Raw genomic sequence first — 16,784 nt, 5'->3', positions numbered from 1 at the left:
AAGAGATAATTAATCTAAATTTAGTGACTTAGCTTAAATATCTTTAGAGCTATATAACATTTTTAACCAAATGTGATTCCTGTTTTCATTTAAAATTTTTAAAAATGAATTATGACTTTTTAGGCATGAATTTGATGAGTGTTCATGACTAGCTGATGTCATTAGAACCAATTAGTTTTTTTTTGGTTGTTTGCGATTCTTTTTTTAAGTTCTTAAGACATCACATTTTTGGTTTTATTACCACAGTAGTTAATTTTGTCAACTTTTATTTGTTAGAGAAATAAAACAGGCATATCAAAGGACAGCTCGGGTCTTAAGGAGTTAAATCTTGGAGCTAGCATTTAGCTTAGCACAGTTAGCAGCTGCTCTGTAGCTGTCAGCAGCACGAAGAGCTTAGCATTAAAAAGAAACAAAAACTCTCATTTTCTGTTGAAATGCCTTTATAGGTTGTTGTTATGTTAAGACAAACCAATAGAGACATTTGACATCAGTTTCAAGGATTTTTAAAAGAGTTATTCATCCTGGAAGACAGAATCTGCAAACATCTAGCTAGATTGACTGAATAGTTTTTGTTAGCCTCATGCTTGAGCTGCTGCTGTAATCCTCCTGCGTTTTAAGGCAATTACATTTTGTGATCTGTTCATGACATGCAGACATCTAGTTGAGTATTTATCCAGAATAATAAGCTTGAAATATAAAGAACTGATCATAATAAGAATACATGAAATATCCGATACTGGTCGGGGGACAACATCCGATATCAATTGAGTCATCAACCACATGATCAGGCCTGATTTGCAATCAGGTGATCGGATCAGGACATCCCTATTAAATAGTGGAATAAAGTTTAACTAAATTCAATGTTTTGCCTGTGTTAGCTATTTTTTTATTTATTTTTTTTTGCACCTTATAATACGGTGTGTCTTGTGTACAGGTTAAGTTCAGAAATAGACCCCGAAATTAAGATGCGCCTTATAAGACAGCACGTCCTATGGTAAGAAAAATATGGTAGTTGCAACACGCGTTGCCAAGAGTGGTGTGAAGGTAGCTTTCTAGTAGCTGCAGTTTTAATTTCTGTACGTAATACAAGTTACACATACTTGAGCGGTCTGAACCAGTTCGTTGATGAGGTGAACGGCGTGGTGGCAGTGCTCAGGCTGGCCCATCACTTGAGCAACACGGTCAGGGCTGATTCCGTCATCTGCAAAAATGAATGAAAAAAACTCTTATCCACGATGCTTCTTTATGCAGAATCCCAGAGAACAAAAGGAAAAACAGAAAAGCAAAAAAACTTTTCATTTTAGTGTTAACCCAGAATGTATTCCTTTTTTTTGTACCAAGATAATTTAAACACACCCATTGTTGTAATCTCGTGTTTAAAGCCTATGACCTTTATCACATATTATGATGAGGAAGGAAACAGCACATCTCTTGATAACAGCATACAGAGATACATTGTGAGAGAACTGATTGGGACACCACCTCATGATTGATGTACGAAGGACCAACACATTTCTATCTGTGAAAATGTTCCCAAAAAGAATTACAGACTAAGAATAAAAGATTACAACTATTTGTCCAAGCACAAACTTGAAGACGTCTTCTCTTACCTTGTTTGAACTGGATCCGGACGCCAGCATCGTTTTGAATTTTTTTGATCATCTCTCCGTTCCTGCCGATGATTATGCCAACTGCAAATCTTGGTACTACAACCTTAATGACAAGGACAAGCATTACAGTTAAATATACAATTTAAGAGGTCTGCACATCAATAAGAATGAAAAGTTTCTTACATCCAGGCTAGTTCCACCCATTTTGGATCCAAATTCTGCCCTTCCGGCCCTGAAGTCTCCTTGGTCTTTGTCCCTGATGAGTTTCACCACAAGTTCACGGGCTTGCTACAAAGAAAATGGATGGAAATGTTGAGAAAACCAGCATAAATATTTACAAAAACAAGAGCTGTAAAAAAAGCTTAAAATTTAAAACGTTTTCATTAAATGTGGAATATTCAGAGACTGACCTGCACTTTGAGAGGATCCCCGGTGATTCTCAGGGGTTTGTCAGCTCCGGTGGGCATGGGGTCGTCCTGAATCATCATCATCTGTACACCTGTCCTCTCCTGCAGGGTTACAATTGAACAAAAACCAGAACAGAGCTAGCTAAAGTTCAAAGTACTGTTTGCTCTGGAGGGAGCAGATTCAGATATGTTCTAAACAAGAGATCCAGCTATAGAAAACCAGAGAGAAAAGGGCTTCTTTTAAATCTTGAAATAAAAAGTGGTTTCTTCCATTTATTTTTAATGTTTTATAATCATTTTCTTCGCAATATTTTAGTTTAACAGCACAAAAAATATTATGTAGAGCAAAATATAAGTATAAGAAACTTCAAACACCTCCTGTCTGTTAAATCTCTACTTGTGGAGGAAAAAACAAAACAGTTTAAATATTAAAGTGTCTTGCAAATCTATAAGCATTTACTTACATTAAACAGTTAATACAATTTATTCAGTCATATTGCACATATCATACTTGAACATAAATATATGGCTAAATTAATTGGGAATTATTGTAGAATGATTAAAATCCTAAACCTTTTTAGTCGTTCTATTTTAGGATATTTTGAGATTTTTTTTTTTTTGCAGGCATATTTTTTAAGCTAATCCACTGAAGTCTGAAAGTTTTTATTCAGTCAAAGCCAATTATGTTAGCTTACAAAGAGGACTTGATTGTGCTAAATGTGTTGTCGTTTGAGTGTTCAACCAGACCTGCAGTTGTTTGATGGTCTCTCCACCTTTGCCGATGACCAGGCCAACTTTGTTGGCAGGGATGAGCATCTGCTGGATGGAACCGTTCCCGTCCATGTCGTTGTGGAAGCCGGGACCATACCGACACTGCTCGATGATCTCGCTCAGCAGTCTCTTGGCCTGCCTGTGAGGCGGAGAAAAAAGCAGGAAATTTAGGAAAACAACAGGAAAAAAACTCTGCTGGGTCACATTTTTCTGTGATGGGACAGGTGTGAGTTTGTGGTTCTGGTAACAACAAAGGGCTTGTTGTGATGAGACTTACTCGATGTTTTCTGGGCTTCCAGTCAGTGTGCAGGGTCTATCCAACATGCCTCCACTGTCTATGGAGAAAGAAAAAAAAACATGAAAAATCATTCGAGCTAATTAAACTAAGTTCTTATAAATACCAGTAATACTTAATTTAAGGAAAAAGTAAATAAAACATTTTTAAAATATTTAACATCTATTGACAATAAATACAGATAAGAGTGAAGAAATCATTTCCAAACTTTTCCAAGAAAAATTAAAGAGAAACATTCAGAAAAAAAGAACAAAATAATGGTTGACTGCTACCAATTTGTACAAATGCTGCAGATAAACAGAAAAACAATAAACTAAAGCCCATAATTCTCATTTATGTAACAAACTGAGAAGAGATGTGCTAAAACAACTGCAGGATCACTAAAAGAATAGATTTTTTTTGCTCTTAAAAGCCATCAAAATGGTCAAATTCACAGCTTAATGGCCCCCAGGCCTCGACTTTGACACATGTGGTGTACATTATGGTGTCGCAAAAGTCGCTTTAAACTGCAACAAATTCAAGGGATTTACAATGAATGAGCACAAATTTTAGTGCTGCAAAATGTCGCACATCAGCGCAAAGTTAGTTTTCTCCATTTCAACATCTGCTGGAATTAACACATTAATTGTGTAAACGGCTGAAGAGCTTTTTACACAATGTGTAAACACAGGAGCTAAAGCTCCGGTTTTAAAAGGTTAGTAGCAAAAAAAAAAATGTATGAAAAGAAATGTTTGAATTCATTAAAATGTGTCATGTGATGTGGATGAATTTACCTGAAGCGATCTGGATCTTACAGCCGGATTCCTGCTGAATTCTAGAGATCTGCTCCCCTCCTTTTCCAATAACTATACAAGAGAAATATATATTTTAAGTTTCTTTTTTTTAATTAAAAAGAAGGTTTGATCGGAAAACATTGATATTCCTTAGTTCTGAAAACAAATACTTACTAAATCCCACCATCTTATCAGGCACTTTGAAGTCTTCTGTAGTTAGAGCCCTGAGAGACACAGATACTTTTTATCTTAAGCATTGATGCTTTCAATAGATCTAAAATATCTGAATATTAGAAAGGTTTCAGTATTTTAACTTTGTGGAATTACAGTTTTAGGATAATTGACAGCTTTGCTCACCTTTGATGTACCATTGCACCAAGATGGTTCCCAACTAAAAGAGAAAAAGAAAAAGCAAATGTGATTGGAAATCTTGTTACAAATACAGGTTAAAAAAAAAAAAAAAAAAAAACACTTCATGCTGTTGTCAAGTGAAGCAAACAAAAGTGAGTCTCAGTGCTGGAGGAGATGGGAGCAGATGGACATGAAGCAGCCAATTCTTCATGTCAATGTCTGACCCACAGCGGGGAGCTGTGACCCTCATGAAAATCAGGCCCGCGACTGAATGATTGAGCTTTTCAATCTGAGCTACCCTAAAAAAAAAGAGGCAGGCGGGTCAGTGACTGCTGCTACTGAATTGAATTTTGACAGGTAGCAACAGGCGAGGGTCCTGCAAGGTCACCGGAGGGTGTGCTGCCACGGATGTGCGCACATGGAGTTCATATCTCGCAGGTTCAACCAATTTTTATGCTTCTGCGCCCTGATGTCACTACTGGAAAAAAGAAACGAGGTCCCAGAGATACATTTGAGGAAAAAAATGTATCTATTCTCCCAAATTGAACAATCTGTGACTCTAGAAAAACTGAAGACAAACTGTTGAAAACAACATGAGGTCATCAAATAAACCTAAACTCTTGCCATTCATGCATTCAAGGCTAACACAAACCACTGTGACAAGATAAGAGGAGGATTGGATAAATGACTTGGGTTTCCACTTTGTGGATGTGAAAGGGATCAAATCTTTGTTGCGAGTGGGAAGCAGGAGAAAGATAAAACATTTCTTCCACTAGACTGCAGTTAATTCTCCACACCAACAACACATCTGTCACTCGGGTGGAAGCTCAAACACGTGCTGCAGGTTTTAAAGCAAATATTTTGACTAAGGAAATAGATAAGAGCTACGTTAGGCAAACATCAGGAATCAAACCTGTTTTGAAACTGAAATAAGAATGGAAGCAAATGTTTTGTTTACTAAAGACCACAGAAAGATGTTTGTTTTTATTCTTCCGTAAACAGTTTTTTAAAATCTTCTCAAATTCCATTTAGAGAAATTGAGTGAATCACATTAAAATATGAAAGCATTAGGTAGTTACATCGTGAGAGAAACATTTGAATAAATCAAAATATTACATTTACAACTTTTTTATATTATTTTGGCAATTCCAAATGTTTTTGGTGCAAAACTAAAAGCACAGAAAATGATATGTGACTTTGAAGAAAGTGACATTCACAAGTTAAGCTGGAAAACTTTATTTAAAAAAAGATTCTCAAAATTAACTTACGAACATAAAGCTGAACAGGCATATAGAGACACAAACGTCTCAAGAATTCTACACACAAGGAGACAAAAATGCTTTTAAATCTGTTCAATAGCAGTATCAGTTGTTTGTGATGTTAGAAATGGCATACTAATATTTTAATTAATTCAAATCAATTAAATTACTGTGCTTCTTTCAAGAAAGGATTAAAAAAGTAGAGAGAACCTTTTGATTTCAGAGTGACAGAGACGACTTACCCCCATTGTCAAGAGAACGGTTTTGGCTAACAAAGCCATAGAGGGAGGGGTCTATGACTGCAGACGAATTCATGTTGGGCATCTGGTCTCCTCCCATTTTGGCGGCCACCTGTAGATACAACACACAAGGACAGATGGAGAGATGGTTTCAAGAATTCATAGATATGTCAACTTTATTTTTGAAATGTTAACAAAAATAGTGTAATTAAATTCTCCTTTTTTAAGAAAAAAAAAAAGGACATGTATGCGTGTTTTGTAATATGTTACTATGTAATAATAATTAAATAAATAATCCGCTTTAACACAGATTTAACTTTAAGGCTAATGAAAAATGTGAAAAAAACTGCTGTGAAAACAGGAGTTTAAACACTGGGACTGTTCTAAAGATCCAACATCCTGCTTCCTATCCTTACTCTACTTGATGCAGATTACTTAGATCAAGTGTGTCCAGCCAATCGGATACTGGAATCATCTGGTGTAGCTAATCAGCGGTGAGTAGGACAGGGTGCTGGATAACAAGCAGGGTGGTAAACCTCAAGAACCAAGGACACCTTAATTCAGCTTAAGATTCTTCTCCAAACAAATAGTTCTCCATTTAAAATACTTGAAAAGAGAGTTAAGAAGCAAACATAATAATGCAAGAATCAGGACAAATTAGCGTCAAAAGCTGCTTTTAATTTTCTGGCCATAAAGCAAATCGATCTAGCATCCCTTGTTGACATGTAAAAAGTGAATATTTAGTTTTTAAAAATTAAAATTCAGTCACTTCAATTTAGAGATTAAATGTGCAAACATGCTAGTAATGACATTTGTAAATTTTAACCAAAAAAAAAACATACAAATTACATAAATCATCAATTAAAATGGCGTTTTTGCAGTTTTTAACATGGTTTTGTGGGAATTTTCTCATGATGGAGAATATATATAAGAATAGAGAATTTGTAGAATTTCTGCTTCATTCTTGATGGATCCACTTGTAGACGAGTAGATCCATGAATGTCTTTGTTTTCCTCGTTCGGCTGGTGTCTAGCTCTAAACTGAAGGGCTGGATAGCTCCAATTTTACTTGCCATTTTTGTAGCACTGGTAATGTTAAGTTAAGGTCGTGAGGGGCTGTAAGATACTGGGAGAGTGTGTAAACAGAGAGCTCTCAGTAATAGAGAAGGGAGGCGGAGTTACTCTGCAGTAACAATGCCCATCATTGGGACATTTTTCTTACCCCCTATGGTGTGTGGGAGTATGAATATGTTGATTTCTTCTTATAAATTTATTTTAAAAATCCTTGCAATGTGAATTTTGTATGTGTTGTTCCAGTGCAGTATAACTCATATTCAAGTAAATTCCTATTGCAGTTACAAAAATAAACAAATAAATCAATAAAACGTACCATCAACTCATAGAATGTTTTTTTAGTAAAACACATTTTTTTCATTTTATCACATTTTTACATTTGACTAATTTAAATTTTGAGGTTTGTTAACACTATTAACAAATCATTTTGGAACACAAAAAGTAACTACATCAACATTTAATTGATGGTGTGGAATCGGAAATAGAGTTTCAAACTTGTGAACTGAATCAATAGAATGATACATAGTCCTATTGTTGACAAACACTAATAACATATTATGCTGTCCTGCATTATACATTTCTGACCATGTTGCATATGCTTTCCTTACACTGTTGACAAAATATTTCCACCTACACAAAACTTCAAGATGTATACTTATTTGTATTGCAGTTAAAAAGAAAATAGATGCACCTTCAAACTAACATTTAAATGTTCTATTTGAGGACTGCAGCAGCTTTTGCTATTCAGCCTCAAGACTGCCACTTCCATACAAAAGTATAGCGTTTCAGAAAATTACACTAAATTGATGTGTGCCTGACGGATTTTGTTCACAATATATATGAAAATATGCTCATGGAAATTAGTCTCCCATCACCTTCAGGGATGATTATCTACTTCAGAATCCACTGGTGGAAGTAAGAGGGGGCAATGGAAATAAGGGGCATAAAAGGAAGCAGGTGTGGGGAACTGTTACCAGGCCATTACTGAAACTATGTAAATGGCCTTCTTTTAGACGGTGCTTTTTTTTTGTCTGGTGGACTACTCGAAACACTTTTCAAACATGAGCCATATTCACACATTCAGATAGGAAAGTCTTAGTTAATATAATTTCCTTTTAAATTATACAAAGTGGTTTTCTACACCAGCAGCAGCATAAGAATCAGAGCAGTTCTTAAACAAAAACAATACTTCCAACTGGAAAGTGAGTCGCCCTTACAAATACTGTAGCGAGTGTCAACATTCAAAATGTCTTAGAAATTACACAAAAATGCACCCAAACAATGATGTATATGGTGGTTTTTCTCAAGTTTAAACCATTAAAACTGATTTATGAGGGATAAAAGCTGCAAGAAAACCAACAACCTTTGTATCTGAAACATTTTAAGTTTTGCAAGTTTAACTGCAGACCTTCTATTGCTTATGCAATGAAGAAAAAAAGTATGACAGTTACCAATTCTGAAAGTTATCACTCTTAAAATTATGAGTGAGGTCTGTAATGTTCATCAGATATACTTCAATTGAGATAGGACGTCCCGATCCGATCGAGTCATAAAAAAATTGGGCCCAATAGCGTGGTTGATGACTAGATCAATATTGGATGCTGTCCTCCAATCATTGTTGGATATTCAATTTATCCTTATGATTCATGCTTTACATTTCAGATAAATACTCCACTAGAAGTCTATATGCCATAAACAGGACCGTGACACATTATTGCGGTAAGAATATGGCGGCAGTTCAAGCAGGAAGCTAACAAAAACAGTTGAGCCAAGTTAGCTTGGGACATCCACAGATTCAGATTTACAGGATCAATGACTCTTAATAAATGTACAAAACGACCTACCTACAAAGGTATTTCAACAGAAAAAAGATTGGGTTTTTGTTTCCTTTTAATGTTAAGCTCAGTGATGAAGACAGATGGCTGCACAGCAGCTACCAACTGTACTAAGTGCAAGGTCCATGATTTAACGCCTTAAGTCCCGAGCTGTTCTTCAATATACCTTTTTTATTTCTCTAACATCATCCCCAGAAAATTACCTACTGTGGTAATAAAACTTCAAAAGTGATGTTTAAGTGGTTGCAAAATGAATACATAATGAAATAAAAAAAGAGGACAACTTGCAAATTTTTTTTTAAATGTGTTAGAAAATTATTGGATCGAGACTGTATAGGCAGATACTCAAAATCACACTGCATCATTTTTAAAGACCTAGTTGTTTAATGGTGCAGAAAATAAGTATTTAGCTCCTACAAACAAGCGAGACTTATTTTCTTCACAGACTTGTTTTTTTACTATCTTATGGCGTCCAGAGGACTCCACCCTGATATTGATGTGTGATCCCTCCCATGACAAAGGTGGACAATATTTTATGTCTGCCAGTGAAGATAACAAATAATTGAAGAAAAAAAAAAAGTTCAGGGCACTGTCTTGTGGGTTCTAGATGACCCCACTTCCAATGTAAACATGCCTAGGATAGTACAAGGGTTACGAGGCTCCTATAACCTCCTGTATTAATGGCACCTGTTTGAACTGGTTGTCTGAATACATGGCACCTTGAATCTTTATGAATTAATTTGTCCCAAAAATCTAAATCAGATGTGGCACACATCCACCTGTAGAAAATGATCACAGTCTCTCAGTCATAACGACGAACCGTTACGTGGCCTTAAACTTGATCCTAGGCTGTGATGTAGCACTGTTTCTGCTCAAATTCCAAATCCTTTTCTTTTCAACTTTATAAATATGTGATATTCAGTCCTGAACCGGATGTTGATAATGTATAGAAAATGGTATGGTCGAGTCGGGGTGGGATTATACAAGTTCGCTTCCTTCCACTCCCTTTCAAGCGATCTACTTGTGAGTCATTAAGTGATATGTTATGTCATGACCCGATTGCTTGAAATAAACCATTTCATTCATTCATTCACCTGTCAGCAACCTTAAACAGTCAGACTGCAATCTCTCCACTGTGACCAGGACCAAAGAGCTCTCTAATGACAACAGGGACTAGATAACTCACTTGAATAGGACTGGGATTAACTAAACTACAATAAACAAGTAGTTTAGTGAGAAGAGGTCCACTGCTGGAGCAATTATTAGAAAACAGAAGAAATACATGGCAATCGCCCTCCACCTGGTGTTCAATCACCTTGTTGGAACAATGATTTTATGAACATATTTAAACTCTTTGTGACCTGAAGGGAGCTGGGACTACAGTAACAAAGGTTACTATAGTAACAAATCATCGAGGATTCAAAGGCTGTAGAGCTCAAAAAGTTCCTCTGCTTCAATTAGCACACATCAAGACCTGACTAAAGTCTACCAGAGATCGTCTGAATAACTCAGATGATGCCATGAACTATCTGGCTGTGTGTATTGTGTGTATTTACCAAATCAACGTCATTAGTCTAAGCTTAAATGGGGCCACGTATGATGTCATCCTCCTTTAATCAGTGAGGGCATTAAGAATGAAACATGGCTGGATCTTCCAGAATGACAATGATCACAAACAACAACAAAAAAAGGAGCGGCTGCGTAAAAAAATTTCATCACTCAAATGTGGTCTGGCCAGTTTTTGGAAATCAATTCAAGAATCAAAAGGTAGTTAAATGACTGCGTTGCCCAGCAACAACCCCAAATCATCACAGCTCTTGAGAAGATCTGCAAGGAGGAATGGACCAAAACAATGCAGTGAACGCACACCGTGTGAAGACCGACAAGAAACCATTGATCTCTGTCATTGTCAAACAGGGTTACATTGAAAAGTATTAATGTAAATTGTTATTACAAAATACTTTTTTTCTGCATCATTATGCAAATAAACTAAGCGTGGACGTCCTGACACTGCTTTATGTTCTGTTAACTCCACCTGGTACAAATGTTTGATCAATCAAACAAAACTTGCTGCACGGCTGACAAGACAAACATTTAAATTCCCCAAACTTCACATTCAGAGCTGAAAAATAACAACCACATTATATTGTCTGCCATTTCTGCATGCATACAGTTTCACTAAGTTAGGTATGATCAAACCATTGGCTGTCATGAAAGCCGAACATAACCCACTTCCTATTTTCACAGTCATAACAAAATGGTGAAGAGATGCATCACATGATATAGCCAACATCTCCACTTAACAACAAGCTGAGGCACAACTGTGCATCCTGTGAGTTGTTTATTTGATGTGTGTACTCTTGAGTTTTTGATCATTGCCAAATTAAAACATTTAAGTCAAAAGCACAAGTGTAACCAGAGTAAAACAGAAAGCAATTCTAGCATCAAGAAGTGGTCCAAAGATCAGAAAGTCAGTTGCTGTCTACAGCTGCTCTTGCAGCCTAAAAAGGCATCAGTGGTCATAAAACACACAAGGGTAAAGAAACATGTTCAGCATGGTCCCAAGGTCTCCAGTTCCTATATCTGAGGAGGATTTTTCCACACCTTATATGATGTAGTAAAAAAAAAGAATAATTCTTTTAAGTTTATTTTAGGGCACATTTTCTACTTTCTACTTCACTGCAAAAAAGCAGTTTAATATTTCTATACGGCATCTAAGCTTTTCATTTTTTACTTCAAAATTTAAAATAAGGCATTGTGGTTTGCTTTTGCAAAAAAACATTTTTTTAACATGTCTAGAGAATAAAAATAATCATTTGAGCTTCAAATTCAGCTAGAAAAGTTTCCAAGTGTGACACAAAAAAGACAGCAGCATTTAACTCATTAACATCAAAGTAAAAGTTTGTGCTTGTAAATCAACACTTAAGTACTTTTAAGTTTGAGTGAGGACAAATGTTAGAACAAGGGGGGTCTTTTGTTATATTTTAAAAGATTATTTTATCATATAAATGTAAAATTGGAGTTTGAAGGCATTTTTTCCTAAAATCTGTATGTTAATAAAGTACGGGGAGAATATGTGTATAGATAAGGGTTGGGTAATGTGGCTAGTAAAAGTTATTTAGCATTTCTGATAAACTTGGTTAGGTAGCAACTACTGGTTTGAATAGCATTGAGACCAAAGCCATGAACAAAAACTATAACAAAAAAAATCTAAGTTTAATATTGTCTTGTGTTTAAAGCTGTGAGAAAAAAATATATTCTCATTATGATGCTTTAATTTTAAATCAGCATCCAATCTGAAGAGGTAATTAATAATAAACTACATTTGCACTGTAAGAACACAGTCAGGGTGATCATGAAGAATTGCAGATTCCAATGCAAGCACTTAACTACAGACAAACTGCTGGTTTAGACTAAAAGCTAAAATTTTTGCTTTCTCCTTAAGGGTGTTTTTCTTAACTCAACTTGAGTAACCAGTGGTGGCTTGTAACAAACCAAGCTGACCCCCTTGGGTAGAAAACAGCTCACATTCACATGGGCCAGTTGTATTTGTTTTTTAACCAGGTATTTAAACATTTAGAACCCAAGAAGTTTTTTCCCCTCTTTTTTTGAGTGTGAGGAAAGGGGGTAGTTTATGTTTTTATTTCTCTGTTCAAGATAAAATTTGCTAGACCAAAAAAAGGGTGGTTTAGCGGTTGACCATCCAACCATAACCTTTAAAACTGTCTCAGTGTTTCGACAGCACGCTCACACCGACAAGATTTCGCCCACCGCCTCCGTTTTGACGCAGGTCAAATTTGCTATTAGACACTTTTTTCCAAAAGTGTTTATCAACCTGATACCATGTCTAGATTTATATAATCATCAAAAGTCACTCCCAGTACGCTGAAGTTCCTGCATGTGTCCACAAAGGAGAAAAAATAAAAAATAAAAAGAGGGGATGTTATATTGTTTTAATACAAATATGAAAACATGAATGTTAATGTTAAATCTGGACATTTAACAGTTATATTAAATTTTAGTATCCGCATAGTTGACCTAATAACCTTCATTGACTAAAGTTTTTAGTTTGAGAGAATAGCACTCAGTTCATTTAGAAGTTCAGTAACCTTATCTGTTCAACTTTTTTCCCCCTAAAGATTTCTTTGCACTTTCACAACTTAAGCATCTTAAACACCTAGAAGTGTCATCTGTGCAGCACAGATACAAACTAAGAAGCAGCACTGGAACTGTGTCTATAGCTTATCATTATCAACAGGATTTTACGCATTGTCCTGTTTTAAGATTATTTTATCACCCAACCTTGGCTTGACTTCCTTGTGTCCTCTCAGATGACGCCTATCTTGACGTCTGTTAGGATGCATCATTCATGCACTCATATCAAACCTCTTGATGCAGTTAGTTACCTCTAATTCTAAATAATGTGCAGCACGGTTTACACTTACAGTTTCCTTGTTAATTGCAGGCGAAACATTCCATAAGTAAGTGAAATCCGCAAAATAGAATTACACATGTTTAAGGCCGTTAAGCCCAAAATCAAGCACATTATACACTATTCTCAGACATTTTACACTTCTCTCTTGATCAAACTCTCAAAGTTCAAACCTTCGTAGAAAAACAAGCCCAGTATTATTGAATGAAAACAAAGATCTGATCACAGTTAAAGCTTCAAGTAACTCTGGCTAATTGCATGTGCAGAAAATGCCAAATAGAAGAGACTGATTGACGAGGTCTCCAGCCAATCAAGACAGAACGCAATTATAAGGAAAAAAATAGACTGAAGGCAAAGACTACCAACATAGAAAAAATAAAATAAAGACTTTAGGGTGGGTGGTGGTCCAAAATCATAAATACTGATATGTAAAGATTTGCATGTGGAATAAAAAAGCATATCACGCATTCTTCTAAATTATGTCTGTACTCTTCTCAAGATAGAAGACATTTAAATAAAACCATTTAATTTAAAGGACCTATACCATGCAAAAATAACTTTTTGAGCTTTTAACTGTATTATAATGTTCATTCCTCACTATAAACAACCCTAAAGCAGTAGTTTGATCGATTCATGCATTTCTATGTATTCCTCTAAAACCCTATTCTCTGAGCACCAGCCCCTCCCAATCTACCCAAACGAGCAGGTTTTCACAAGGTGACGCTGACAAGTGAGAACAGACATGAACATGGATTATTGAGCAAAGGTGTGTCTGTCTCCAGGAAAAATACCCGCATGAAAGAGGATTTTTGATTGATTATATTTCAAAGAGAAAATAAATGTTCAGAGCCAGTGCTAATCAGAACATAATACAATGTTCTCATCATTTTAATAAACACAGACCGAGGGCTGCTCTTGGTTGGTGTCATGAAATGAGCAGCACCCACAAGGTGTGAAAGGGGGTTCCTCAGAGATCCAGTTGTCTTACTTCCGGGTATGAAAAGGCAAAAAATTGTTCTTATTTCTTAAAAAAAAAAAAAAAAAAGTTGTTTAGTGTGCTAATGGTAACATATAACATATACAAATAGTTTACTCTGAAAGGCTTATGAAAAGCATGGAATAGGGCCTTTAATATTAATAGTGTAGCAACTACCATGGGGGGGCCAAAGTCTCCTTTCTACGCCACATTCGGAAGCATCCACTTGCCGACAAAAAGTTCTATCAACATTTTCCTCATCTGAGCTTGGATCTGACTCAGGACTGACTTTTTTTTTGCTACGCTAATGTTAGCTTGGGGTTGTGAGGAACTGTAAGCCAATGGCAGAGCATAAACAAAGGCATGCTGGGATATCAATGTCGGCTAACTTTTGCACCAACTCACTGCAAAGAATATATATATATATATTAAAAAAAAGACTTCGATTTTTTGCTATAAAAAAAAAGATCACCGTAAACTATTTTACAATATAAAAAATATATAGCTGTAGTGAACTTTAAGTCAGTACTAGGAGACCTATGTTAACATACGTTCAATGCCTCAAAACTTTCCTTTTTTACATGTTCTGCATGATATTTTAGAGCAAAATATTTACTAACTAGTCTGACTACCACTTTGAAAAAACACTACAGTAATCTACAAAGTGGAAGCCTGGAGTAATACAAGACCAAAGTCCAGTTTACATACTATTAACTATTTTGAGTGATAGTAGTTCTCCCAGTACAGAATACACTAAACTGTACCACTGTATGCACCAATTTTTGAAGCTTTTTTTTTAATCCAAAAAATGACAAATATGTATATAGTGTTGCGAAGAAAACATTACTATGTGATGGTAAATGACATTCCATACAGTTTTTTCTAGGTAGGAATGGAAAAATCCAAGTGTGGTAAACAAGAGGGGGCTTATTTCAACAGATGACGTTACGTTGTGTGGCCTAAATCCAAGGCTGCAACGAGGACACGCGCTAGCAAACTAAAACCACTTTAGAAAAATAAATAAATATTGTTTGTAGTAAGAAAACAACACGCGCCATCGATGTATTAGAAGATGAAGGAGTTAAAATAAACTGAAGTTCAAAATTTTGCTTTAGGTGGCTGATGGGAAGGCTCTCCATGAACTACGGCAACAAGTTCTGAAGACGCTAGCGTGGAATTTGAAACTACCAGCTGTTCACGTGTCGTGTCGAAACTAAACGTTGTGTTGAACTAGGATTACATTATACCGTGTCTGACCTTTATTACCAACTCGACAAGCGATGCTAGCAGCAACTTCTGTGAGTTGACAACAGGTTGCAGCGGAAAGACTTTTACTTCAGCAAAAGTAGTACAAACTTCGTCACTGCAGGAGGCCTCTGTGCTATTCGCCTGACAGGGCTCGTGTGGTCGTTGTAAAGGCTCTGACATCGAGTTAATGCGTCCCCCGTTGAATGCAAACTCTAATCTGTCCGCTCAGCTAGGCTGCCTTTGCTGCTCCGTGTTAGCCTGTTAGCTAGCTGCTGCATGAGGAGTGTTTATGGGGGAGTACCGAGCACTCAGACCGAAGCCCCGGCCCGGTCCAACTGCGTGGTTCTTAAAAATGACGTTCGCGCCTGCTATGAGCTGTTACCTGTCGGACCCGGCGTATCATGTCTGCAAAATCATCTTTCGTCCCAGGCTGAGCCACCGAGGCCTGTCCCTGAATCAGCTCCGCCATCATCATCATCCGCCTCGGCAGCTGAGAGCCACACTTTAAAAAGAAGAAGAAGAAGAAGCGAACACGTGCCAAGTCAAAGCTCCGCGAGCCCCATGATCTCGCGAGTGGATGCAGAATCCCACGTGGAAGAAAACTATTTATTTCAAAAACGCTTACTAAGTAAATATAAATCGTCATTAAAGCAAAAATGATTAAGCAAATTTAGTCATAAAAACATTTATTTAAAAACTCAACATGTTGTCATATTGTGCTTTTTGAATAAAGTGTAGCTGTAGGCACAAATATACTGAGACTCAATTTGGATTTGGAAATTGTTAATTTTTTTTAAAGAAATCATGGGACAATTGGTCATAAGATTGATTGAAAAATATGCATACATCCACAGAGTAAATAATTTAATTAAAACTCTTGAAATGTAACTATTAAATATTAAGATTGTCCAAAATAATATTTTGAGTTGACAGTAAATCAAATCAATGTATTACCTTTTATTGTATTTGTTTAATTATAAACTATTGTTATCCCTATTTTTAGAACATCTAATTTAGGTAATTAGTTATTAAAGACAAATCTAGAGAAATTCCATTAGCAGCCATGCAACTGTGATTGCTGGCTCTATTATAAATGAATGAATCAATGAATGAATGAAATGGTTTATTTCAAGAAATGAGGTAATAATATGTAAAATAATATCTTACATTATCAATCACAAGTTGGCTGCTTGAAAGTGAGTTGGGAGTAAGCAAACTTACATAATCCCACCACGATTTGACCATACCATTTTCTTTTCACGAATTATCAATATCCGGTTCAGGACTTTATATCAAATATTTATACCCTACAATCATAGATTCAGGTTATTAAGCATCTTTTAGATCAGTGATGTAATTATATTCAAAACATCCTCAGGCAAGTTATTTCAAGATCAACTTTATTTATCCCCACAGCGAAATTCTATTGTATTTGTATATCAGTACCAAAAATCTGAATATACTAAGATAATTTTCATCAGGAAAAAAATATCCACACTAATCAATAGCAAAAAT

General features: G+C 35.9%; 1 protein-coding gene across 2 annotated transcripts in view; it reads right to left on the bottom strand.

Annotated features, from left to right (window-relative positions):
- The window catches only part of fubp3 (far upstream element (FUSE) binding protein 3), a 25,046-nt gene extending 9,232 nt beyond the window's left edge, over nucleotides 1–15,814 (bottom strand). Inside the window, exons 1-11 of one of the 2 annotated variants that reach the window (XM_024299610.2) lie at nucleotides 15,652–15,814; nucleotides 5,709–5,817; nucleotides 4,214–4,247; nucleotides 4,031–4,080; nucleotides 3,857–3,928; nucleotides 3,066–3,123; nucleotides 2,765–2,927; nucleotides 2,021–2,119; nucleotides 1,794–1,898; nucleotides 1,611–1,713; nucleotides 1,101–1,201 (exon numbers count right to left, since the gene is read on the bottom strand). In XM_024299610.2, coding sequence (XP_024155378.1) covers nucleotides 1,101–1,201; nucleotides 1,611–1,713; nucleotides 1,794–1,898; nucleotides 2,021–2,119; nucleotides 2,765–2,927; nucleotides 3,066–3,123; nucleotides 3,857–3,928; nucleotides 4,031–4,080; nucleotides 4,214–4,247; nucleotides 5,709–5,817; nucleotides 15,652–15,747 — 990 coding nt within the window. In that variant the 5' untranslated portion in view covers nucleotides 15,748–15,814. The remainder of the gene's footprint in view (nucleotides 1–1,100; nucleotides 1,202–1,610; nucleotides 1,714–1,793; nucleotides 1,899–2,020; nucleotides 2,120–2,764; nucleotides 2,928–3,065; nucleotides 3,124–3,856; nucleotides 3,929–4,030; nucleotides 4,081–4,213; nucleotides 4,248–5,708; nucleotides 5,818–15,651) is intronic. The other variant, XM_024299608.2, reaches the window with a different exon arrangement.
- Nucleotides 15,815–16,784: the final 970 nt, after the last annotated feature.

The sequence above is a fragment of the Oryzias melastigma genome, linkage group LG12, assembly GCF_002922805.2.
Source record: "Oryzias melastigma strain HK-1 linkage group LG12, ASM292280v2, whole genome shotgun sequence".
NCBI lineage: Eukaryota > Metazoa > Chordata > Actinopteri > Beloniformes > Adrianichthyidae > Oryzias > Oryzias melastigma.
Note: the sequence above shows the minus strand (reverse complement) of the source record. Positions and strands in the feature narration are given on the sequence as shown.